Raw genomic sequence first — 27,076 nt, 5'->3', positions numbered from 1 at the left:
AAACTCAGTTATCAAAATATTTTTGAAATACAATTTTATAGACCCTACATTTAGCACCTCTGATTTATAGAAAGACTACCTGGCAAACTCTCAAGAATGAAATTCCAAAGAGAAGCATGGTAAGGAAAAGGAATTGTTGAGAGAGACATGAGTATACTTTGTGAACTCATTGACCCAATTAGATTTTAAAATTATTTGTTTAGAAGATGGAAGCAAAGGCAGGTAATGGAGGCTGAATGCAAAATTAAGGCATAATCCTAAGAGTAGTGTCAGGACTGCTAAGACTCTGAAAGAGCAAAACCTGGCAAGGAAAACTAGGGGGGAAAAAGATTATTATTATCTCAATTGAGGAAAAGAGGAAACTCAAAGGAGAGATGGAATTACTGATGACATAAATGAAATTATGATGAAGGATGAACAAAAAAAATCAGAGTTACTCAACTCTTCATTTTGCTGCTATTTTCCTTTCTAAGGAGAATGACCTGTAGACTGTAAAGGAATTTGGAAAAATGGCTAAGAAGCAGTTGAAACCCCAGAGAAATTGTACAAAAGAGTATAGCTACTTCTGATTAGTTCAAGTCACAAGGCTTGGGTCCTCAGGAACTGACTGCTGAGATACTATCAGTAATATCTGAAAGTATATAAAAAACAGCACATGGAAAGCAGTATGGCATAGTGGAGAGAGAGAGCTGGTCTCAAAGTCAGAAAGATCTGGGTTCAAGCATTGCCTCTGACATGTACTGGCTGCATAACCCTGGGCAAGTCATAACCTTCTAGTGTTCTAGGCAGCTCTTAAGACTGTGAGTTGCAGAGAAGGTGCCAACCTGTATTGATAGAGGAAGCTTCATCATCATGGAGTTCCCTATATCAGGGCTCAATTTCCTATAAATAATATGAAAGGTGATGCACAATAAGGGAAGTACAAATGTCCAAATGAGAGAGAGAGAGAGAGAGAGAGAGAGAGAGAGAGAGAGAGAGAGAGCACTTTGGTCTTGACTTCTATTCCTCACAAAATCATAGAATGTATTATTAAATGGATGGCCAGTGAACACCTAGAAAATGAAGCAATGATCACAAAGCCTGCATTCCTTCATTGAGAACAGGTCATACCAAGCTGACCTCATTTCCTCATATTACAGGATTTCTAGGCTAATAAACCAGAGAAATTTTCTTTCTACCTTAAATTTTAGCAAAGTATTTGACAAAATTTTCTCATGTGGACAAGATGGAGAAATGTAGGATAAATGGTAGTCAATCTAGGTGGGTTGAGAGCTAGTTGATGGTTGAATTCAAAGAGTAGTCATTAATGACTAGATTTTAACTTGTTTGGCACTGTGCTATTTAACAAAACTAGGAGGTATAAATATATACATTTGCTGACAGGATCTTGCCCCATCCCCTCCTCCACCCCCCTAAATATCAACTGCATAAAGCATTAGTCTATATCTATTAAGATGAAATTTAATAGTGATAAATGTAAAGTCTTAAACTTTTTTAAAATTTTAATTTAACAAATTTAGGATGGGAACACCAGGGCTAGAAAACAGTTCATCAGAAAAGATCTATCTATCTATCTATCTATCTATCTATCTATCTATCTCTCTCTCTCTCTCTCTCTCTCTCTCTCTCTCTCTCTCTATCTATCTATCTATCTATCTAAACTATATGTCATATGATGAAGATACAAAGACAAAATTAAAGGATCTCTGTCCTCAAGGAGCTTTCCTGATCCTGGAAGAAACAACATGTATATACATACATATATTATATATAATATATGCGTGTGTATTATATATGTATTATATATATATATATGTATGTATATTGTTCCCTATAAACAAACTCCTATGCTTTTGTATCAGGGGACTGGTACAAGCATCAGTTATAGAATCTCTCCATATTCTCCGAAGTCTCTCCAAGGTACTTCCATTACATGTCATCACTTATCTGGAAGCATTCTCCCCAGCCTCTTCCACCACAGGAAGCAGCATCAAAGGCATTCTGCACATTTGCCAGTTCCCCATTTCCACTCTGCACTTGAAGTCCTTCACAGTCCTATTCATCCCTAATTTCATATTATTACCCCTCACAAACTCAAAGTCCTTTTCTTCTCTAAAATCCTATGATCCTTTTTTTTTTGTCCAATTAGACTCCTCTGAATGGGAAATTAGCATTTTCTCTGGATATCTCTTTAGCCTTCATCTCACTCTTCCTTGTGCCATAATTATATGTATCCTTGTCTTTTCATTAGAGTCTAAGGTCTTTGAGAGCAAGGCTTATACATATATACCTTTACAGCCTAGTGTTGAGTACACAGTAAGAAAATACAGATTTGATGGAATAAATTGAATTGAGTAGCAGGAAAATTAATACCAGAATAGCTCAAAGTAAAAATAAATGCTTATTATACATGTCAATAGAAAAATTAATACCAGGTGATATGATTAAGAGCTCATTATTTAATATTTCTAAGGTATTAGGATTTAGGATGCCCACACACTAACAACTTCCCTCTACCATAACATCCATTTTTACTCATCTGTAGATTAATCTCTCTTTAACCTGCTTGCTCTCCATAGAACATACTACCTTTTCCTCTAGTACCCCCACCAATAATTATGAAGACACATTGTCATTATACATGGTGCCTACACAGTTATTCATTCATTCAACATTTACTTATTAATTTATCTATCCATCCATTTATCTATCACATCTTGGGCTCTTTCTGATAGGCTTCTATTTGGAGGTGGTAGGATAATGAAGGACATGAGAGGGTGAGAGACTAGAGTTTGGACTGGGGAAGGGGACAAGAAAGGATAATGGGACCAGGAATGGAATGAGAGAGAGAAAGAAAGTGTGTGATTTTAGGGTGTAAACCAGAGAGCAAACCCAAGAGTATGGATAGAGAGAAGCTGGAAATAGATGGGGCTTGGTTGGGAAAGAATGAAAAACAGTCAAGTCTTTTCACCCTTCTAGAGTTTCTCCAGTAACTCCATACCTCGAATTCCCATCCCAAGGCCCAACTGTGGATTTGAGTCACATTCCTTCTGTGTAGCAACTGGCAAAGGCTGCAGTGCTGACCTTTATGGTTGTCATCTTAAGTACCACACAGTGAGGGCAGGTCTGATGGGAGTGGAGGATGGGGAGCAGTAACTCGAAATGCCCTAATGACTCAGAGCAGGAAAAGGAAGTGGTAGTCTTTTCTTCTAACCCTCCCCCACCACAAGACTTGCTTTCTTTCTTGACTAAATTTAGTCATTGTTCAGTGAGTTGTGGTTAAAGATGGACTGTGAGCAACTCATCCCTTTGTCAATCTGTCTGTTCATTCCCTACTATTTGTCCAATTTATCAAAGAGAGTAGGTTTGCTATGATTGGTCCAGATGGATCATCTGAGCCCCAGATAATCTGTCTTTTTGGGGGAGATCGTAGGATTATAGATTTAGAGTTGTAAAGGACCTCAGAGGCCATCTGCCTCCTTCGTTTTTGTTTCCTTTTGCTTCCCTACCATTGACTAGTTAAAGTCAATCCTGACCTAGGAGATTCCTTTAGGTGTCCCATTCATTTTTTTTAGACTGGATCTACACTGGAGTGTGATATGGGAAACCTGAATGAGCTGGGCTCTCCCACTTTACAATGATAGCTATATCTTATAATATATAAAAAGAAAGCAATTGCTAGACCAGTTCTCCAACCACTTTGTCATGTTCAGGATAACTTGAGATCAAATCCCACCTGATGCATACCTGCTATATGACCCTGACCCAATCTCTTGATCTCTCAGTGCCCAGGTGGCAACCTTCTAAGACTTTAAATTGTAGAACAGTTGCTAACCTAAGTTGGTAGAGGAAGTCTCCTTATCAGCAGCTCCGTATACCAATGAAAGCATAGGACTGGACCATTATTAGAAAGGCAACTAGATGGTGCAGTGGTTACAGTGTTGGACTTGGAGTAAGGAAGATTTGAGTTCAAATCCACCCTCATATACTTAATGACCCTGGGCAAATCACTTAACTTCTGTCTGCCTCAATGTTTTCATCTGTAAAACAGGGAAAATAGCTCCCAGGTGTATTGTAAGGATAAAACAAAGTATTTAGTAAGGCATTTTGCAAACCTTGAAACACCATATAAATGCTGGCTATTCCTATTACATAATCAAAGAAAGTTTGGATTGGAAATTAGTTAAATTGGGCTCTGGTCCTAGTTTCACCACTGACTTGTTATTTGATCCTTGGATAAGATTTCATTTCCCATTTCTGAAAAGGGGATGTTAATACCTGTCTTACTTAGCTTAGTGGGTGTTGTGAGAATTAAAAATCAAATATATGAAAGCACTTTGAAAAGTATTAAATACTACAAGTATTTAATATAATTTAATATTTAAATTCCAGATTTAGCTTTAGGTTTAAAACCTAATTTCCTGGTCAAAGTGATCAGCTCAGTATATAGAACAGAACCAAATACCTCAGGGACCTTAAAGGCTATCTAGTCCAACTTACATTGTGGTTAATTCTGGTAAATATTTGGCAATGAACTCCCTGAAAAAAAAAAGTAGGGCACACTTTTAAGTTTAATGTGCACTAATAATATTTTCTCCATCACTTTTAGTCTAAACAATCAGCAAAACAATAAATCAAGACTTGATTTATAGTGTTTACTGATTTCTGAGGCATAACTGCTCACAATGAAAATTTAACAGTTGTCTCTTTTTAACTGGCTCCAGCCCATATATGAATAAGAACCCCATAGTGTAGTGGCAACCACACTGGCATACCAGGATAACCTGCTAGCACAGGTTCTTTGATCTATTTTTAAAGGAAAAAGTAGCCTTTAAAGGGGTCAACAATCTTTTTTTTTTAATTACATTCACTAGTTCAGGGGAAAAGTCAGCACCCTGAACTTCAGAGAAAATACAAGCAGAGAAATAAAGACCAACAGACAGGGCTCTGACTGCCTGAATTAACTACATGCTTTACATACATCTCTAGATCGAGAGAACCTTTACATCTGAGCAGTCAGGGAGCTCTGAACATATGACCACTCAGAATCTTGACCAGGGAATCACAAGATCCTTCTCATAAGCGAGACCCCAAAGCAAAATACCAACTCAGAGTATATATACACTTCTCAGAGCCAGAAGGCATCATGGCCCTTGTGACTCAGTGCCTAATTAGAAATGAGCAAAAGATGTGAAAGTCTTCCTACAAGCAAGCCTCTTCTAAGCAAGCTTCCCTTAATGGGCTCCACAGTGAGGCCCATTAATGGGTGGGAGGATCTTAAATCCCATTAACATTAAACCTAAGTTTTCTCATGCCCAATAAATGAACATTCAGTACCCAGTCAGAGAATCTAATGCCTCCAGAGGCAAAGCATTCCATTTTGGGATAGCTCTCATTGTTAGAAAGTTTTTTTTCTTTCCTTATATTAAACTAAAGTTTGCATCTCTCTCCAACATCCATCCCTTACACCTAGTTCTGCTGAATGTGTCCAGGTCGCAGTCCCTCAAGTACTTGGAGACAGTCACCACTTCCATACTGACTTCTCTTCTTCCTTCAGTGGGTCCACATTTAACTAGTTCTTGAACCCCTTCACAATCTTGGTTGCTTTCTTCTGGATACTCTCCAAATAATGGATGAACTTCAAAAAATGTGTCACCCACTTCTGAATGTAATACCGTATGATGGTTGACTGAACAGGGCAATGGGACTCTATTACCTCTGTAGTATTGTATTCCATGTGTCTTTTGATGTTGTTGTTTGGTCATTTCAGTCATGTCCGACTCTTTATGACCCCACTTTTTGGGATTTTCTTGGCGAAGATACTGGACTGATTTGCCATTTCCTTCTCCAACTCATTTTACAGATGAAGAAACTGAGGCAAACAGGGTTAAGTGACTTGGCCAGGGTCACACAGCAAGTAAGTATCTGAGGTCAGATTTTAACTCAGGAATATGAGTCTTCCTGATTGCAAACAATCTCAATTCCCTCCACTACTTGGCTGTCATATCTTTTTTTTTTTTTTTTTTGCTTTTTGGAGGGCAATTCGGGTTAAGTGATTTGCCCAAGGTCACACTGCTAGTAAGTATTAAATGTCTGAGGGCAGTTTTGAACTCAGGTGCTCCTGACTCCAGGGTCGGTGCTCTATTCACTGAGCCACCTAGCCTCCCCCTGCCATACCTTTTGATGTAGCCTAGGTTGTTGTTAGCTTTGGGAGTTTGTCAAGATTTCTTCCTTTTAAGTGGAAATTGAATATCTTGATGGACCGATAGTGCTGAGTTGTAGCAGTCTTCTCCAAGGCCATTATTCTTTCTATGATGTCTTTCTATGATGTCTTTCTTGATGACTTGGGCATAAAAAAGCATTGCATATTGTATTCATTAGCAGATATTTTAAAGTGTTGAAGATATTTACTGGAGTGCAAGTCACCAAACATTTGGTACATTCTGGCAGAATTGCTAAAAGCCGTAACTCTCTGGGAGCATTGTATGTTTCCACTTCAAGGCTAAACCCAAATGTGAATTTAGAAAATCAAAAGGAAGACAGATTAGAAAGGAGAAAGATTGGAAGCAGAAATACCAATAAAGGAAGTTATTATAATAGCAGGTTAGAGGTGGCTTTTTAAGGTATGACCTAAGTTGCTAGCTGTGGAAAAGAATGGTTTGAATATTGGGAGCAAGACAGCTCATTCTGTGCCTTATAAACAGCACCCTTCTGGGATCAATCGAAGAAACCAGGAATAGCTAGCTAAGAGAAAGTAGAGGTGGGGGTGGCGACATGATACTGAATATTAGAATATTTGAAAGGTTTTAATGTGGAAGTATTAGGTTTGTTCTGATCTTCTGCAGAAAGAAGAACAAGGACTAGAAAGGGTAGAAGGGAGATTTCAGCCAATATAAGAAAAAAGCTTTCTAATGATCCAAGCTGTCCAGAAATAAGACAGACAACTTTAGGAGCGTGTAAGTGCCCTGTTGCTGAAGGCTTTTATAAAGAATCCTGATATCCTGTTGTCAAGATGCTACAGAGGGGATTCATGCTTCGTGGCAGAGGGAGCCTGATTACATTGCTTCTCATACTATTTTTTGATGTAAATTATACATCTGAAGTTCAATTTCACATTTTACCTAGTGGTGGGTCATCATTAAGAGCAGTAAAATAATGCATTTTTGTCTTCTCTCATTGCCTAAGGTAATTTAAAAGAAATTATTTTTAAAACCAATGATTTCTCATTTTTAAAATTTCTAGCATCATATTACCCCAAATAGATTTTTAAAAAAGCATGTGTATGTTTATAAGCCTGAAACCCTTTAAGTCACAAGGAGTCTATTTCTGAATTTGGCTTTGCATTTAGATTCTTGGGTAGGATAAAAAACAATAATATTGTTATTGTTATAAAAATTGTTGTAAATAACAAGCTATTTGAGTTCAAGACAATATCCAAACTCATTTCTAAGCCAGGTCAGTGCTATAGCAGTGAACTGAAAGCAGGGTCAGAATTGCACCTGCTATATTTTCATTCTGATATATCATTATAAATGATTCACGTGCACTATCTCAGTCTTAAATTTGTTCTTTTTCTTAGTCAAATCTCATCTTTGGAATTCTGAAATTTTCCCTTTACTCTTGGAAGACCTTCCTTATCAGATCAAAATGAATTTTAAAGCTCTTTCAGACTGAAACTATTGGGGACTGAAGTTTTTCAAACATAAGTAGACTAGAGTCTTGCTAATACTAGGTGGCACAGTGGATAGGGTACTGGGTCCAGAGTCAGGAAGACTCATCTTCCTGAGATCAAATCTAACCTCAGACACTTGCTAGTTGTGTGACTCTGGGCAAGTCCCTTAACCCTATTTACTTCAGTTTCCTCACTCCAGTATCTCTGCTAAGAAAACCCCAAATGGGGTCATGAAGAGTCGGACATGCCTGAAAAACAGCCCAACAACAACAAACTATACAATCTGTCATTGTGGACCCCAATATTTTCACTTATTTTTGCCTTTTGGTACAGTTAAATCTTGTCTCTCCCTTCCCTGGTTGCATACTAGTGGGAGCTAGGTATTCCTTGAATCACTTTCTAAGTACATAGAAGAAGGATCACAGGATAAGATCTCAGAAAGCATTTAATCCTGCAACCCCATGTTATAGATGAAAAACTTAAAATCAAGACAAGTTCAATGATTTGCCAAAAGTTACACAGCTAGTTAATTCTAGAGCTGGGGCTAGAACTCAGTGTCTCTGACTCCCAAACCAGTGTTTTTTTCATAGTTCTGGTTTTGGACTGGGCTGGAATTGGGTATCATGAGCCAGAAAGACAACATTATAGAGCAGAGGTTCCTAACTTGAGGTACATGAATTAGTTTTTAAAAATTCATCTCTCTCTTTATATATATGGGTATATATTTATAGAGAGATAGAGATATGATAACCGTATTTTAATAAATTGGTTCCTTTTGTAATCCTATGTGTTTTATTTTATGGATTTAAAAAAGTTATTCTAAGTAGGAGTCCACAGGCTTGACTAGACTAACAAAGAGGTCCAGGACACACACAGAAAAGGTTAAGAACCTCTGCCCTAGAGAGTGGTCTAGGGGTGTTGAGAACGTGACTTGCCCATTGCCATACTACTAATGTATGCATTTTATTATAAACTGTACCTATGAAGATAAGTTCCAGGAGAAGTTCAGAACTTTATATTTATTGCTATTAAATGGTGTACCCATGGGTTTAATCCATTGTTCCACTCAGTCAAAATCCTTTTGTTATGTAGAATGGAAGACTGGACCTGGATAGATAGGTCTTCCTGACTTGGAAGTCAGCACTCACTGAGCTAGGTTAAGCTTATGGTGCCAGGCTAGGTAATCTTACAGATTTCAGCTTTGTTGTTTGTTGTTCAGTCATTTACAGTCATGTCTAACTCTTCATGATTCCATTTGGGGTTTTCTTGGCAAAGATATTGGAGGGGTTTGCCATTTCCTTCTCCAGCTCATTTTACAGATGAGGAAACTGAGGCAAACAGGATTAAGTGACCTTCCCAGAGTCACACAGCTAAATAAGCATCTGAGGCTGGATTTGAACTCAGGAAGATGAGTCTTCCTGACTCTGGGCCCAGCATTCTATCCACTTTACTGCTCCCAATTTCAGTTTAAGTTTCTTAAAATTAAACAAGGTTTGAAAAGGTTGTTAGCAGCAATATACAAAATGACCACATGATGGTGGTGTAGGTCCATGAAATAGAACCCTTTTTTCCTGTAGCATGTTGACCACGCCCTTTATGAAAGTGGTAATAACATCAAATTCATCATCTTGGCAGTGGGAGAGATGCTAGCAGGAGAATGCAGTTACTCATGCACTCAATGGGAAGAAAAAGCATTCCTTCTATGGGGAAATACTAGGTTTTCCTCTTTCATCATGCCTGAAAGGAAAAGAATGATTTAGAACGGAAAGAGATCTTCATTTTTCAGTGCTCCAAGCATCTCTCTAAGGCTATAAATTGCTAAGAAGGTCCTGATTTGTAGTAATAGAGGAAATTTCATCATTCTGGCAGTGTCCTATACCAATGAAATCACAGGTCAGTTACTCCATATTCTTATTCTAGGATAATTTATGTCAAAGATTAAAAATTAAAAACCAGGGGCGGCCAGCTAGCACAGTGAGTAAGAGTACCGGCCCCAGAGTAGGAATGACCTGGGATCAAATCCAGATTCAGACACTTAGCGCCCACCCAGAAACACCTGGCCGTGTAACCTTGAGCAAGTTACTTAACCTCAATTGCTTTAAAAAAATTTTTAAACCAGACATTGGTTAATATAGAAGGAAAAAAAAAACCCATAGGAGTACATAAGCCTGGATTTTAGTCTCAGCTCTGCTCCTAGATAGCTGCGTCACTGAACCCTCTTTGAGACTTCAGTTTTCTTATCTACAGAATGAGGGCATTGATTTTTAAAGTCGCTCTATTTATGTTCTATGGTTCCATAAAAGGAACAAAACAAAACAAAATATGTCTGAAAATATGAAAGTGGAAAAGCAAAGAGGGCATCACATGGATGAGGAGATGAAAAAGAATGAGAAGGGACCAGGGGCCATACAAAGTGTGATCAGGTACAAATAGGAAATTAAAATAATAGTTTGAAGAGCATCTCTAAGGTACTGCGAAAAGAATGATGGATTCTTTAGATACATCAGATGTAACAAGAGATGAAACCAAGTAGGAAAGATCACCTGACAGGAGGCAGAATGGTGGTATGATGTAATAATGAGCATGAAGAAGATCTTAATTTAAATTGCAGCTTTGCTTCTTTCTAAAAGGTGCCGTGAATGAATTTGGACAAGTCACTTAACCCCTATGAGACTCTCCTTCTTCATTTGTGAAATGAGGGAGTTGGATGAAGTGGCCACCAAGGTTAAGCCTGTTTCAGCTTCATCTTTGATCCTATTGTGGTGGCTCATAGGATTCCCTTTAGTAATGAGGTAGATGTAGCATATGGTGATTTTACCTACACATGTCAAGTGCTTTCCCATCTCACTGTGTTCCCTATATGTGGGATTTCCCTTGTATATTCTCCACATCCCTTGTTTTTTTTCCCTTTGAAATCCTATTCTTCTTCCCAAGGCCAGCTCAAGTGACATCTTCACTGATCATCTGAGATGGATTTTTCCTTCCTCTGACTTGACCTCTGGTACTCCTCATTTAAAAATTTTTTTGTCCTAAGCATTGTCCTTTATTATACTTATTGTATAATATTGGGCAGGGATGGAATTATCTGAGAAAGGGAGGGAGGCTGATAGCCATGCTAATATAAGGATCATTTCTCCCACTCTCTTTTCCTCTGTTGATGCCCTATTCCTATTTCTTTCCCCAGTATATGAATGAATGAAAGAAAAATGCATTTATTAAGCACTCACTGTGTACCAGGCACAGCATTAAGTACCAGGGGTGCCAAAACAAAAGCAAACACAGTCTCACCCCAAGGAGTTCACAGGAAAACAACATGTATAAGGGGGTAGTGGTCAGGGAAGTATTTTTGTCTTGGGAAGTTGAGTGGTACCACAGGGGAATAGATTGCTACACCCTTTCCAGGAGTAATTATAGTATTCATTTGATTGTAATTCTTTTTTTTTTTTTTGGCCTTTTGGAGGGCAATTGGGGTTAAGTAACTTGCCCAAGGTTACACGGCTAGTTTTTTGTGTGGATGTTAAGTGTCTGGGGCTGGAACCAAACTCAGGTCCTCCTGACTCTGGCGCCAATGCTTTACTCACTGCAGCACCTAGCCGCCCCGATTGTAATTCTTTATAGTTCCAGAACTGGAAGCAAGGGTGGGGAGGGAATTGGAGTCACTAGCATGATGGGAAGGTGGTCACTAGGAGGATGATTGGGAAGCAGAGTAAAGCTCACCAATCAGATCAGAGGGTTCCCAGGGAGTGTGTTCTGGGGACAAGAGCTAAGTCCTCAGGGAATGGTTTCCATGCCTGGCTGGCAAGAAGATGACTCTTTTCTTTGGATGTCTGTTACCCTTTTAACTGGCCATAATAACAAGTTGTATAATTTTTCACATGTTCATTTAATAAAAAGTTCATTCTTATTAGTCTTACTTTTTAAATGAAGTGATTTGAACTTTTATTATTTCTCTTTTACAAACTACCTATTGCCCCCTACCTTTAAATGGATGCAATTGCTTTTTATTCATATGTGGCCTTCAGCTAATGTTCTTTTAAGGACCGTGCTTAGGACAAATAAAAAACATCCCTTATCTCAAGCTTAACAATTTTTCTTATAAGAATTATATTTATACTGAGCATTAAAGTTTACAGCTACAATCTCAAGGGACTAGTTTTTCTCCTTATTTCCTAAACCCCTTCTTGGAGGAAGTTATCAGTGTTGAGATGCAACCCTTCTCAATGTACTGGACAGGAGAACAAAATATTCAAGACAGTTTTCCTATGCCAGCAAAACTGCTGAACTCCAGAGTACCAGGACTTTATGAGGTATATGTCAGATGCAGTTGGCCCATTGCATATCAGTGCAGCTTAGAAAGTCCAGGATCTGCATAACTTTGACCAGTCAAATCAGACTATTTCTTTTCTAGTATCCTTTCTGAGAAGTGTGCATCATTATTAGTTCCATTTTACTTCGACTCAGACTAGATCAAGCTTATCTCTTCCGGGTTGCTAAGAAGTATGTCTTTCATTTTTGTTTCTGAACTCCTCTCAGACATTTCTCTTTCTTTCTTCTTTGTTTTGCTTTTTGGAGGGGGGAAGAAAGGGCAATTGGAGTTAAGTGACTTGCCCAAGGTCACACAGCTAGTAAGTGTTAAGTGTCTGAGGTCAGATTTGAACTCAGGTCCTCCTGACTCCAGGGCTGGTGCTCTATTCACTGCACCACCTAGCCACCCCCTTTTCTCTTTCTGTAACTATGATCTGCTCTCCTGCCTGGGTTCCATTCTGAACTCTCATTTTTAATTTTCCTTCCTGTCTCTCTCTCTCTCTCTTTCTTTCTCTTTCCTTTCCTTCCTCCCCAGGAAGCAGCCCTTCCATGCTTGCTATTGTCATTTGAGGAAAGGTTCAGCTCAAGCAGTGTGGCCCTGGGTCTTTGGGGACAAGCTATCTCCCAAATCAGGGCTGGTCAAATTTCTACCACAAGAAGGCCCCCTATTCTTTCCTTCTTCTGGATCCCTGAGAAGTAATTTTTTTTTTATCAGAGGATCATAGATTTACAGCTAGAAGAAGCCTTAGAGGTCATCCAATCTAACCCCTTCATTTTATAGATGAGGAAACTGAGGCTCAGAGAGGATAAGTGAAATTTGCATTTTCTTTCTAATTTCACTCTCTACTCAATGTCTTCATCTTACAGAGGAAACTGAGACACGGAGTCTCATATGAAGTCTATATTTTCCGTCTAGTTCTGGTTTCCCTCTACTCCTGGTTCAGGTCAAGTTCCTTTCTCCTGGCAGCTAGAGATAATTATTTACCTGTCTGCTATCCTTAGACTTTCTCTTTCCCACTTTTCCCCTCGCTTGGCTCCCATAATTTAGAAGTACTGTCTTTTTTTTCTGTCCTAAGATGAGGTGTGGGCACCCCACACAGGGTCTCATCTGTAGACATCATTACTATTGGGCTAATCTGACCCTACACAAACCACTTAGCACAAGGAGAAGTTGGGGCAGCTAGGTGATGCAGTGAATAAAGCACCTGCCCTGGAGTCAGGAGGACCTGAGTTCAAATTTGGCCTCCTACAGTTAAAACTTACTAGCCATGTCACTTGCGCAAATCACTTAACCCCAATTGCCCTGCCTTCCTCCCTCCAAAAAGCAAAAAACAAAAAAAAAGTTTAGGCATTGTAGAGTTACAGTGACAATGGTCTCTGACCATTATCATTTCATCCACTTGCCCTCAGAAGAGGCCACTTTGATCCTATCATCTCTGCTTCCTATTGTGAGAAGGAATCAGAGATGGCCTCCCCTCTACCATGGTCTTCTTATAGCATTCCCTCATTCCCTTTCCTAATGCCTGAGCTGCTGTGCTGGTCTCTGGAGTGGTGTTAGCAGGAATTCTGTACCTAATTAAATACCTCCATACTGACAAACAACTGCTGCCCAGGTACCTCTTTCTGTCAGGGTCTGCCACAGGTTCCTAAAGAGGAAATAGCTTAGAAGGCTTTGTCAAAAATACACTTGTCATTGGTCTTGTGACCAAGTCATCACTTGGCCTTCCAGTTTTTTCTGTGCCTTAGACCTTGGGCAGTTTATAGCACAGCCTGGCACATAAGACTTGTTGACAGGCAATCACAACTTCATGAAACTTCTGTGAAAACTATGTTTATTATAAGAGAAGTGAACATACATGTGTAGCAGCAAGCACCCCAGCGTCCCCAGGGTGTCTGCCAACACAGGTTCTTAGATCTGCTTTGTTAAAGGAAAGCAACTAAAATAGGTTAACAAGCTTACTTTAATCAGTCAAACATATGTATCGTTTACCTAGTTCAGGGGAAAAAGGTCAGCACCCTGAACTTCAGAATATACAGACAGAATTATCAAGACAGAGCAACAGATCAAGTAAACAGTTTCCAAACTGTCCAACCATTACATCCATACCAAATCAACATCTGGGTTTCAATATCTGGGTTTTCAAAGCCAAGGGGCTCTCAACAATGGCTTCACAGAGTCCAGATCAAATCACAGAACACTTCTCAAAGTGAGCCCCAAAACAAAGCTACACATCAGGGCTTTTATATAGCCTTCTTCTGCCTCAGAGAATGTAACAACCTTATTGACTCACTGTCCAATCAAAAAGTATCTACTGAAAAACAAGCCTCCCACCCCAGGCTCCAGGTGCACTTTAGCCTAGGGGCAGTAAAGATCTTTAAATTTGCATTTCCATTACATTATATGGAACCCAAAGACTTCACAATCCATACAGAAATTTGCATTTTTATAATAGCAGGACAAAGGAAGGGATACCAGGAATCTCTACCTGAAGGGAAGTGGAATGGGAGGGGGGAAGGTGCAGTAATGGTGGGAAAAGTACAAAACCTTTCCTGATAGGGAGGAGCAAGGTGATGGCGAAAGACAGATTCTTTTGTCTTGGGAATTGCTAGACAGGGTTTGGGGAACCTGCAGCCATTAGGCCACATGCAGTCCTCTCGGTCCTCAAGATCCCCTTAATAAAAGGATCTATTCTATAAAACTTGGACTCAGTCAAAAAGCCACATCCAAGGACCTAGAAGGCCACATAGGGCCTGGAGGCCCCAGGTTCCCCACCCATGTGCAAGACTATGAATATAGGATGGTCTGTTTATTTACATGGTGCCCAGCGGCATAAACCTAGTGCAGACTGTATGGAACTGTTCTTGACCCCCAAAGATGTGCATAGAGTCCAATTTGGGATACAAACAACTTATTATATCAGCTTAGGTGGTGGAGGTGGTGGTGGTGGAGGCTTGGTCCTTGACACATTCAGGGCCTCTGCATACTCTGTGTCCAATGTGTATGGAAAATATGGCAACTCAAAAAGACAAGTTCAGGGAACCCTTTAATAATCCTTAAACAGACTTCTCTGGGGATACATATAACACAAACCTGGATACACAGATAAGGCTACCTAGGATCCAGACACCTTTACCTCCCCAATCATGTTTCACCTCAAATAGAACTTAACTGGCATAACACAACCCACCCTCTGGAGTTCCCGGAGAATTAGCTTTGGAATGGGTCAGCCTTACAAATATTGGATCAGAAATTCTACTTCTCCTTACTTTTATCTCCTATTGATAGGCATCCCCAGAGAGAGAGAGAGATACTGAGGTGTTTATCCCAGGGCTGTTGCCCCTAGCTGCTACTCTGTCACCCCTATACCCCAGCTGCTCTGGTTTCTTTAGTGTGACAATCAGGGCTCTTGGCTCCCAGGACGATAGTCTTTCTTTTACGTTGCACTGCCTTCCTAGAACCATCCCTGAATTTGTGTGATTTGGTCACTTCCAGCATCCACCAACTGCGGAACAAAGTGTCAGAAGAACATAATGTCCTCAAGAAAAAGGAACTGGAAGCAGGGCCCAAAGCATCCCATGGGTATGGAGGCAGGTTTGGGGTGGAAAGAGACAGGATGGACAAGGTGAGTAGGAGAGAAAAGATCTGCTAGACAGATAGGCTGATTAAGAATTGATCGTTGATGGAGGGGCGAGGGAGGGGGAGAAAATGTAAAACTTATGGAAGTGAATGTTGAAAACTAAAAATAAATAAATTGAAAACTGAAAAAAGCAAAAAAAAAAAAAAACCAAAACATTACAACACTGAACTAAACCAGAACTTTACTCAATGCAGTGACCAATTGTGACTTCATAGACCTGATGGTGAAAAATTTATACAAATTCATGTTTTACTTGATTGTATTTTTTTTTATTACCAGAGGAGATTCCATTGAGGATGGGGTAGAAACATCATTGGGAGTGAAGATAATGTAAAACGAATGATCAACAATAAAGTATTTTTAAAATAATAAAAAAAAAAGAATTGATCATTGGAGCATTAGTAATGCAAACCATGCTGCAAAAGACACAAGCAAGCAGTAAGAGTATGTTGTGATAGGTACTGTCTTAGTCTCCTGCCACTCTAGGCGGCGCCATAGTGCAACACAACACTGTGCCTGGAGTCAGGGAGATCTGAATTCAAATATGGCCTCAGACACTTACTAGCTCTGTGACCCTGGGCAAGTCCCTTAACTTCAGTTAAAACTGCCTCAGTTTTTACATCTGTAAAATGAGGATAATAATAGTACCTACCTCCCAGGTTGTTGTGAATCTCAAATGAAATGATGTTTGCAAAACACTTTGCAAACCTTAAAGTACAATATAAATTTTAGAGATTCTTATGCTAAGCATTTGTTTACTATTCTGTGGACTTTGGAACAAGTCATCTAAGTGGTGCAGTCGTTTTTCAGTCATGTCTGCCTTTTTGTGACCTCATTTGTGGTTTTCTTAGTGGTGACACTGGAGTAGTTTGCCATTTCCTTCTCCAGCTCATTTTGCAGATGAGGAAACTGAGGCAAACAGGGTGAAGTCATACAACCAATAAGTGTCTGAGGTTGGATTTGAACTCAGGTTGTCTTGACTTCAGGCCTGGAACTTTATCCACTGCACCACTTGGCTGCAATTCAGAATAGTAGTCACCACTCCTCTCTAAGGAGTGGGGAACCTGAAGCCTCCAGGCCACATGTGGCCTTCTAGGTCCTTCAGTGCAGCACTTTGACTGAATCCAAACTTCACAGAAAAAATCTCCTTTATAAAATCTTCTTTATAAAAGAATTTGTTTTGTAAAATTTGGACTCAGTCAAAAGGCTGCACCTAGAAGGCTGCATGTGTCCTCAAGGCTGCACTACCACCTCTGCACTAGGCCTTTTCCTGAACATCTATTCTAACTCCTAAAAACAGAGAGGGAAAGAGGTGTTTGGGGTCTTAGGAATGCTAAACTCTTATTGATCTAGCCAGTATAACCTTGAAATTTGATTTGTGAGGAAAAATTATTTTCCTATTTACTATTTTCAATATTTTTGGTATCTCTTGTCTGCTTTGCTTGTTTTTCTTTTTGTGACTTTTTTTTTTAAGTAATTGGGGTTAAGTAACTCGCTCAAAGTTACACAGCCAGTTATTTCTGGGTGTGGTGCTAAGTATCTGAGCCCAGATTTGATCCCAGGTTATCCTGACTCTGGGGCCGGTGCTCTTACTTGCTGTGCTACCTGGCTTCCCCTTTCTGTGACTTTTTAAAACTCTTATTCAGTATATATTATAAAAAGAAAACCATTAAAATATAGTTATAGCAACCCAAGGTTATTGTGAAAAACCTAGGCTTTACTTTATGATTAGATGGTTCAGAAACTTTTCATGTTAAAAAAAAGTTTGCATGTTATATCAGATGTAACTCTTGACTTCCATTGAAACTTTGCAGATAGCTCTACTCATCCGGTTATAGGATGATAGGATTCTGAGCTGAAAGAGATATTAGAGATCATCTAGTCTAAAGTTTCTTAATTTTTTTTTTCATGGCCTCCTTTTCGCAGTCTGGAGAAGCCTATGCACCCCTCTCAGAATAATTGTTCTACGGGACAGCTAGGTGGCAAAGTGAACAGAGCATCGGCCCTGAAGTCAGGAGGACCTGAATTCAAATCCAACCTCAGACACTTAACACAAAACTAGCCAAGTGACCTTGGGCAAGTCACTTAACCCCAATTGCTCTACCTTTCCCCTCCAAAAAGCAAAAAACAAAACAAAAACCCCAAAATACCCAGGTTTACAAAGGAAACCAGTTACCTGAAATGCAGTTAATCAAAATCTTTTTTTTAAAAAGTAAATTCACTGACTGTAGATTAAGAAACTCTCTAATCCAAACTCTTTATTATATACACGAGGAAACTGAGGCCTGGAGAATTAAAGGACTTGAACACAAGTAGTAAATAGCAGAAACTGAACCCAGACTTATTGAAAAAAAAAAAAGACACCTGTCCTCCCCACCCTCCCAACAAAAATCATGCTGAAGAATTGTTGAGTTTCTCTTCAAGGGAAATTCTGCTGTTTTTTTCATTGTACATTTAATTCTCTGCCATAATCCTAGGGCAGAAATGGCAGCAATTTAGGACTGAGTTGGAAATCAAGTCAAATGAACATCTCATCATCTATTTAATAAGCAAAGTAAGCTTGTTCTTTGCACCATGATAAATAAACATTGTAAAATAAGCTCATCTTTACTTGGTGCTTTTGTTCATCCTGAGAACTGTTATTGTTTATCCTCAGCATGGAGTGGGGAGAAGAGACCAGCAAAGAGATAAAAAGAAACCAAAAAGCTTAAAGACTCATTCTTATTCATTAAAAGACTTATACTTAAAGACTCATACTTATTTATTGGTTTTTTTTCTTGTAGCTTCATTTCATATTATGAATTCCCAGAACATTAGATACACCTATATGCACATATAAGAAGAGAAGTGCATTTCAAAATCAAAGAGAAATGATTTAGTATCTGCCACTTTCCATTAGCCCCATCTTGGTGCCCTACCTAGAGCGTGGATAATGGAGAATTCACTGGAGTGGTATGTTTTCCTTAGCTTTATCCAGCTTACTCAGAAGCATGATGTGGCCTTATTTCTAAATCTTAACCATGACGGACAGATATCTTAGGTTTTTGTCTTTATTAACATTCTTCACCTAGGGTCTGTGGATAGATTTCAGGTGGTCTGTGAACTTGGATGGGAAAAATCGCATCTTATTTTCACTAGCCTCTAACTCAGGGGTTCTTAACCTTGGATCTGTGAACTGGTTTCTTTAAAGTATTCTGATAACTTTATTTAAATAGTTAAATACAATTTAAATTTATTTAAATATAATTTAAATATAATTGGCTTTCTTTGTAATCTTGTTTTTTTGTTTGTTTTTGTTTTGGGGTTGTTGGGTTGGTTTTTTTTTTTTGGCTTTTTGGAGGGCAATTGGGGTTAAGTTGTCCAAGGTTACAAGGCTAGTTGTTTTGTGTGTGGGTGTTGTGTCTGAGGCCGGAACAAAATTCAGGTCTTCCTGACTCTGGGGCCACCTAGCCGCCCCCAATCTTATGTATTTTATTCTATGCATTTAAAAACATTATTCTAGGGGTGGCCAGGTGGCTCAGCGAGCGGCCCCATTGTCAGGATGACTTGGAATCTAATCTGGGCTCAGATACTTAGCACCACACCCAGAAATAACTGGCTGTGTAACCTTGAGCAAGTTACTTAACCCCAATTGCTTAAAAAAAAACCCAACATTATTCTGAGAGGCTTTTACCATAGACTGCCAAAGGGACCCATGGCACAAATTAGTTGACATTTATATTGTGTTTTAATGTTCACAAAGCCCTTTACAGATGTAGTCTCATTTAATCTTCACAACAACCGTGTAAGGTAGATATTATTTTTATCTCCACTTTAAAGATGAAGAAACAGTCTGAGAAAGGTTAAAGGACTTACCCAGGGTCACATAAGCATTTGAGGCAGGTCTTGATCTTCCTAACTGCGAGTCTAGTGCTCTGTATCCACTGAGCCTACTAGAAATTTAGCATTTCCTTTGATTATGAATAAGATTACAAAACATGACTCTGAGATGGGTCCACAGGGCTCTCTCCTGACTGACTGCCCAAGGGGTCTGTAATATGAACAAGGTTAAGAATCCCTGGTATATATCTACTGCCTGCTATATGACACATACAGCATGGTTAGGTCAGTGTTTGCTTCCCTTCTAGCTTGGACATCACTTCCCATTCAGTCTCTGCGCTCTCTTCTCTGTTTCAGTCCACTGCATAGAAGGGTCATGGACAATTGATTTATAATCATATAAAAATGGGTTGTCAAGTTACATTTGTATTTCTCACTTGTGAGGACAATGTCAAAGATGGTCACTGCCATTCCTTCTGTGTGATTTAAAGAGAGCTTTCACAAAAGAAGCACACCAAACAATATTCTTTCTTTAAATTAGATTTGTGATTTTCATGGGCATAAGGAACGCCTGATAAGGAATTCCCCCAATCAACACAAACTGGTGTTCTCTTCAATTTTGATAAAATTCAATCTTAGGTGGCTCTGAGCAGCTAGGTGGCGCCATAGTGCAGAGACTGTCAGACTTGGAGTCAGGAAGACCTGAGTTCAAATTCTGCCTTAGACACTAGCTGTGTGACCTTAGGCAAGTTGTTTTGTCTTTCAGTCTCAGTTTTCTCATTTCAAAAATGGGAATAATAATGACACCTACCTCCTAGGATTGTTGTGAGGATCAAATATGTTAACACATGTAAAAAGCTTTATTAGACCTTTAGGTAAGATATAAATGCTAGCTATTATCAGAGAGTTGCCTGGAGGTCAAGAAGTGACTGGACCAGGGTCCCACAGTCTATGGCAGAGGTGGGACTCCAAAACTCAGATTTTCCTGATTCTCCACTAATACCACCCTGCTACTTCTTCAGATAGTAAATAGATAAAGCTGTTGACCTTTTAATTCTCACAAAGGGTTTCTTGGGACACCTAGAGGCAGGGCAGTAAGGAAAGAAGACAGACAGGGTATTTCTCAATCCTCACACACTGGTCCCAGTGATTAGGACAATATCCTGACACCTCCAAACCAGGGCCAAGAATTGATACTACAAGAAATCTGTGATGATCTAAGTCTGCACAGAAGGGAGGGGCGTCATCAATGACCTTGCAGGGAGGCATTGAAAGCTCTCAGACATTCCTTCTATTAGACTGGGGGGGAGGAACCTCCTGGGTCCTCCATCCTTTTCACACCAGAGAAGCTTGAAGAGACAACCAAGGGCCATGAGCTTTATTTCGAGGGCCAAGTTCTTGTTCAGGTGTCAAAGAAGGGAGATGCTGGGCATTGGTCAGTGAGTTTCCATATTTATAAGGATGAAGCAAGGGAATTTACAGGCAGTAGGGGTGGGGAGTGTCCCAGGAAAGGACGAGGGGTGAGGGAGGATTAGATCAAGCAGGAAAAAGGGATGCACCCAAAGCAATGGGATCTTCCTGCATGAGAGGCTTCCACCCCACCTCCTCCTACATGAACCATGAGTTTGACACAGGTAGGAATTCTGGTGCGTGTTTTTACATTTCACCTTTGCCAGTCCTGTCTTTCCCTGTCTGTTCCTTGCCCTATATCTTCCTATTTGTTTCTCTCCCTGTTTGTGTTTATCCTGACTCTCTTCTTGGACTTTGCAGAGTGCACTGGGCCATGAGTATGTTGCTGATGTAGAGAAGCACTCATCTCAGACAGATGCTGCCAAAGGGTTTGGAGGCAAATATGGAGTTGAGAGAGATCGGGCAGACAAGGTAAGGAATACCCTTTGCTCCCCAGGAGGCATGTGAAATACATGACTGGAGTACATACAGGGACCTCTGTCTAACTACTGAAGCATACAGCTAGGTCTGGAAAAGGATCCTGGGTATGCAGGTGAGAGGAGAGGGAGAAAGTTTTAGGAGACACCTGAGGATAATGGGAATGGTTCAATAAATACAGAAATAATTTATTAAGCACTATTATGTGCCATCTTATCACTATGCAAGTGCTGACAATAGAAAGAATAAAACAGACATATGGCTGCCTTCAAGGAGCTTACCTTCTAATGAGGGAGACAACATGTACAAAACTAGGTAAATACAAAGATACATACATTGCAGATGGAAAGTACTTGGGGGGTTGGGAGAGGACTCCTACTGTAGAGGCTGGTATTTGAGCTGAGCCCAGAAGGAAGCTAGAATCTAAAAGATGGAGGTGAAGAGAGTGAGTATTCCAGACATAGGGGACAGCCAGAGCAAAAGCATGGAGGTGGGAGACGGATGGTTGTATGTGAGGAACGACAGTTGGGTAGTAAGGCTGTACTTCTAAGTTCATGGAAAGCAGTCATGTATAATAAGCCTGTCATGTGAATGATAAGAAGGGATCAGATTGTGAGCAGCTCAAAATGCCAACTAGAGGAACTTTTATTTCATCCTAGAAATAAGAGTGGATTACTGAAGTTTAAGTGGAGTAGTTACATGGTTATACCTCTGTGTTTCAGAAAAATCCCTCTGGCTGCTGTGTAAGGGATAAGATTGAGTGGTTATCACTCTCCTTGCCTAAATACTCCCAAATTAAATTCTTGTATCAGTTAGCCTAGTGCATAAATCAAATGTACGAGAGCTCAAAGCAAGCATCCCAAAAGATTCGAAGGCATAAATTGGTGGGAATCAGAGAGGGCTTCACTGAGATGGAATGTAAAGTGGACCTTGAAAGATAAGAATGTTGGTAGTCAGAGACATGAAGGAAGTTCATTCTGAGCCTGGGAAATAGGGTATAGAAATGTAAAGGGATGGACAGTCCAATTTGGCAGGAGTGAAGGGTGCATAAAAGGAAGTTGTATGAAATAAGGCTAGAAAGGAATTTAGAACTAGGTTGGAGTGGGTTTTGAATGACAGATTAAGGAATTCAAGATGTGTGACATTAGAGACCCCACAAACTTCTCTGTAATGCTGATTTTGTAAGAACTTAAGTCTAGAGATAGGGCAGGGCACCTTCCTCTCCCCCCAGTAAACCCTCATTTGTGCTTGGAACCCCTCACAGCCCAATCTTTGGCAGAGAGTGGAATAAGAAAGTGGGAGAAAGAGAGCTTATGGGTTTGGCAGCTGATGTTTTGATTAAATCTCCCTTCTTCCTCCCCAGTCAGCAGTTGGATTTGATTACAAAGGAGAAGTGGAGAAACACACATCTCAGAAAGGTAAGGACCCTTCCCTATCTGTCCTGTGCTCCTTCCTTATGATTACCTCTGCCCTGATTGGCCAACTCCCTCCTCATCTCAGCTTTCAGGAGTCCATCCCATCTATGATTTTTACTGCATCATCAGTCAATAGGCATTTATTAAGTGCTTGCTGTTTTCCAGACACTAATGCTTGGCTTTGGGGCTAGGTTAGGGATAGGGCTGGACCTGTGATTTCATCAGCATAGTCAATTTCAAATGACAAATATCCTTCACTGATGTAGATTGGTCATTCTTCAGTAATTATTTCACTGACAAGCTAAGTGACTTGCCCAGGGTCAGACAGCCAGTATGGATCAGGTCTTCCTGTCTTAGAGACCAGCTCTCTATCAATTTTTCCATGATGCTTTTCTAGAATTTGGTGAGCTAGAGCAGAGTTTGGGAGGACTGTTGGGTTAGGGGCTGAGACAGATGGGACAGAATACCCCTGCTCCTGAAGCTATCCTAGTGGGTGTCAGAGGAGCACAGGGGGACTTCCACGATGGAATTGTTAGAGATGGGAGTGCTGAGGGGAGGATGTGATGGGAGAGAGTTAATAGAATGGGTGGAGTGTGAAGACTGGATGGGGGAGTAGAGGAGAAATGATGTGGGTAGGGAGTCTGAGGAAGACCTAGGAATGAGGGGAAAATAAGGGAAAGAATAAGAAAGGAATGGTAACAGATGAGGGAGTAGTCTTGAAGAGAAACAAAGTGGGAAGAAGGAGAATAGGGAGCAAGGGACAGAATGACAAGCTGATAGTCTCACCTCTACCTCTGCTCTCCATTCTTCCTTTAACTACAACTAGCAAGTAGTATGAAATACACGTAAAGCAAGAAATTTAAAATCTGCTTTCTATTTCATGAAGTGAAAAAAAATTCTTTTTGAGCATCAGGATCTGTGATTTTGTTGGTCTAAGGAAATTGTGGTGAGGAAACTCCCTCTATCAACACATATTACTATGTTATCTGCAATTTGTGGACTTAGAAAGTTACCTGAGGCACTGAATTACTACTATTACTACTGCTGCTGCTGCTGTTGCTAGTACTGTTACTATTACTACTACTAGGCAGCATTTGTATACTACTTTAAAGTTTACAGAGTGTTTTGTATATGTTATCACATTTGATCTTTACGGCAACTCTGTGAGGTAGGTGCTATTATTAGCCCCATTTTAGAAAGGAGGGAACTGAGGCTGAGAAAGGTTAAGTGACTTGCCTAGGGTCACACAAGTAGTAAGTATTTGAGTCAGGATTTGAACTGAGATCTTCCTGACTCCAAGTTCAACACTATTCACCTAGTTGCCTACCCAGGGATGGAAAGTCAGTATGTTGCTAGAGAAGGACTTGAACCAAGCTCTTCCTGACTTCAACTAGGTTCTCTATCCTTTATATTACACTGTTTTGCCTTTCATGGAATAAAAATAATTAAGGTAATTAACCTTTCATAGCCCCTACCAATTGCTGGTTTGTGTCTGTGGAGGGAGTTTTACTACATTCAGTTGGGTACTGAGAGTATCCAACATTCATATAATAAAAGATCTGAATTTCAATTACAACAAAAATTTCAAGAAAAATTCAGTTAAGAGGAGAGGTGATGCTGGGCCACCAGCACCCATTTGAAGGGAGTTTCCTAGATTGGCATCATGGAATGACCCTAAGACACCAAAGTGTTACTGCTGGAAGGCTTCTTGTGGTGGAGGTGAGCAGGGTGGGCCAGGGCCAGAGAGGAGCTCTACTCCCCATATTTAACTCTCTTTCTTTCTGCCTATCCCCATCTAATTTTTTTTGCCTCTATTTCTTTCTCCCAATCCATTCCTATCTCTTCATCTGTACATTCTTCTCTCTAAGCCCAAGCCTCTCATGGTTGTGCCCTATCTATCTCTTCCTGTCCTCCATATTCCTTTCTCTCTCTATCTCCCTTCCCCTTTTTTTTTTGGCTTTGTTCCTTGGGTCTGATTCCTGGACTCCTTTTTACTTCAGATTATGCCAAAGGCTTTGGTGGTCAATATGGGATACAGAGGGACCGAGTAGACAAGGTAAGACACCCTTTTTCTCTGAGGGGATTCTCCCTAACTCTACCAAGAATGTTGATGGAGGGAGAACAGGAGAAAGTGCTTATTACTGACCTGCATTTGTCAGTTGAGTGGGAGCATACTGTCTCCACTCTGGACCCCTTTCTTCTCCTTCATTTGCTCTCCTTGGCTCTGTCTTCTGGTAGCTTGGTCAGAAGTCCTGGCTTTGGGGGGAGTGGGCTTGGAGGAGTGAGAAAGATGCAACCTCCAGGGTCAGGTGTGGGAAGGTTGTGTCACACAATCCCATGGTCTCTTGCCTTGGGTTGTCTAATCTAAACCCAGTCTCCATCACACCTACCCCTGTGGCTATAAGAATGGCCTCTTTGACCCCAGTCCAGCTGGCCATACTGACCTCCCCCTCCTTATACCCATCAGTACCTCTCATTTCAACGTGAGGTTGCTTCATTTTGAAGATGTGCTAAACTAGGATACACAGTCTCTGTCCTACATTCTAGTGGGGGAGACAACCTGTATACACAGGATGCATACAATGTAGGTGAAATATAACCTTAGAAGGGAAGGCACTATTACATATGGGAACTGGGAAAGGCCTCCTATGAAAAGTGTACTTTGAGTTAAATCTAGAAGAAAACTAGAGATTCTGAGAGACAGTTTTTTTTGTTGGGTTTGGTTTTTTTTGCATTTTTTGGAGGGTGATTGGGGTTAAGTGATTTGCCCAAAGTCACATGGCTAGTTATTTTTCGTGTCAAGTGTCTGAAGCCAGATTTGAACTCAGGTCCTCCTGACTCCAGGGCCTGTGTTCTATTCACTGCACCACCTAGCCGCCCCGAGAGACAGAGTTTAGAGGTAGAATATTCCAGGGACAGGGATAATAAGAGTAAAGAAACAGAGATAAGAGATTGAGCAGTGCCAAGTGTGAGGAAAAGCAAATAAGGCTGGTTGGCCAGATTACTGAGATTGTAGAAGGCACTAATATAGAAGAAGTTGGGAAAGCTTGGAAGGGGGAAGGTTGTGAAGAACTTTAGATGGTATACAAAGTAGTTTGCTTTCTGATCCCAAAGTTAAGATGGAGGCATTGGAGTTCATTGAGTAGGGAGATGACATAGTCACGAAGGCTAAAGAATCCATAACCATAACCTGTATCTTCTAACTATGTACATAAATCAAGCATTATTAATAAAACATCCATGATTGCAGCAGTTGCTGTCAGAATTTTCTAAGGGACCCCTAGACATTGAGCTAGCTGGGAATAGGGCAGTTTGAACCCCTTGATTTTACCTAATCATGGACCAAGCTTTCACCTTGAATCTTGCCATACATCACTCTCATACCAAAGAGTTCCTCAAAGAAACCCATTAGCATTTCCACTGACAACTAATAAGGGGAAGTCAAAAAACATTTTAGACAGTTGGAACCTCAAAGTCAGAAAGGGCAGGCACTGCATTGAGCCAATTCTAACCAAATCAATTCAACAAATAATTACTTATTAATTTCATATTCTGTGCAAAGCACTTGGGATAAAAAGTCTTGTCCCAAGGACTTTACAAGCTACCAGGGAGAATAAGATTGGCACAAATAGCAACACTACAAGTTAGAATATAATTGAGTGCATAAGAGGTCAAACCAAGGGTTCCAAGAGATTTCAAGAATGAAGAATCCCTTTTAGGTGATGAGAATCAGGTAAAGCTCCCTAGAGGAGATATTGTGTCAAGTGGACCTTGAGACAGAAGAAGACTGTCTATAGGAAGAGAGAAGGAAGTCTGTTTAGGTCTTGAGGAACAGGGTATGAAAATATATAGTGATGGGAAAGGACAAGGCAACTTTGTAAGCAGATAAGAGTACAGTTTGGTTGGGGCATAGAGTGTGTGAAAGGGAGTTGTATGAAATAAGGTTGGAAAGGAATATAGAACCAGATGATGGGGGGCCTTGGATGACAGATTAAGGAATTTGAAGTGTGGGTTATGAGAGTACCCACAAACCACTCCATGATGATGACCTTGTAAGAACTTGAGTCTGGTGATGGGAGGGAGCATGTCCACAATAATCATCGTAAACCTCCCCCATGCTTGATGTAATGCTTGACAAGGGAGGACTAGAAGGTAGGAGAGAGAGAAATTGTGTGTGTTTGGCAGATGATGATTTGATCAAGTCTCTCTTGTTCCTCCCTAGTCAGCAGTCGGCTTTGATTACAAAGGAGAAGTGGAGAAACACACATCTCAGAAAGGCAAGAACCCTTCCCCATATGTCCCACATCTCTTCCTACCCTTTCCCATCTCAGTTTTCAGGT

The 27,076-nt window shown here is 40.2% G+C and overlaps 1 protein-coding gene across 1 annotated transcript in view; it reads left to right on the top strand.

The window, feature by feature from the left end:
* Positions 1–27,076, top strand: part of HCLS1 (hematopoietic cell-specific Lyn substrate 1) — a 63,594-nt gene that overhangs the window by 8,358 nt on the left and 28,160 nt on the right. Inside the window, exons 4-8 of the mRNA XM_069079641.1 lie at positions 15,471–15,600; positions 21,205–21,315; positions 22,685–22,739; positions 24,737–24,792; positions 26,959–27,074. Coding sequence (XP_068935742.1) covers positions 15,471–15,600; positions 21,205–21,315; positions 22,685–22,739; positions 24,737–24,792; positions 26,959–27,074 — 468 coding nt within the window. The remainder of the gene's footprint in view (positions 1–15,470; positions 15,601–21,204; positions 21,316–22,684; positions 22,740–24,736; positions 24,793–26,958; positions 27,075–27,076) is intronic.

The sequence above is a fragment of the Petaurus breviceps genome, unplaced genomic scaffold (genome assembly GCF_028583685.1).
Source record: "Petaurus breviceps papuanus isolate PSGF00001 unplaced genomic scaffold, PetGlider_PUasm1.0 91067, whole genome shotgun sequence".
In the NCBI taxonomy this organism is placed as follows: Eukaryota; Metazoa; Chordata; class Mammalia; order Diprotodontia; family Petauridae; genus Petaurus; species Petaurus breviceps.
The sequence above is the reverse complement of the archived record's forward strand: the minus strand, read 5'-3'. Positions and strand labels throughout refer to the sequence as shown.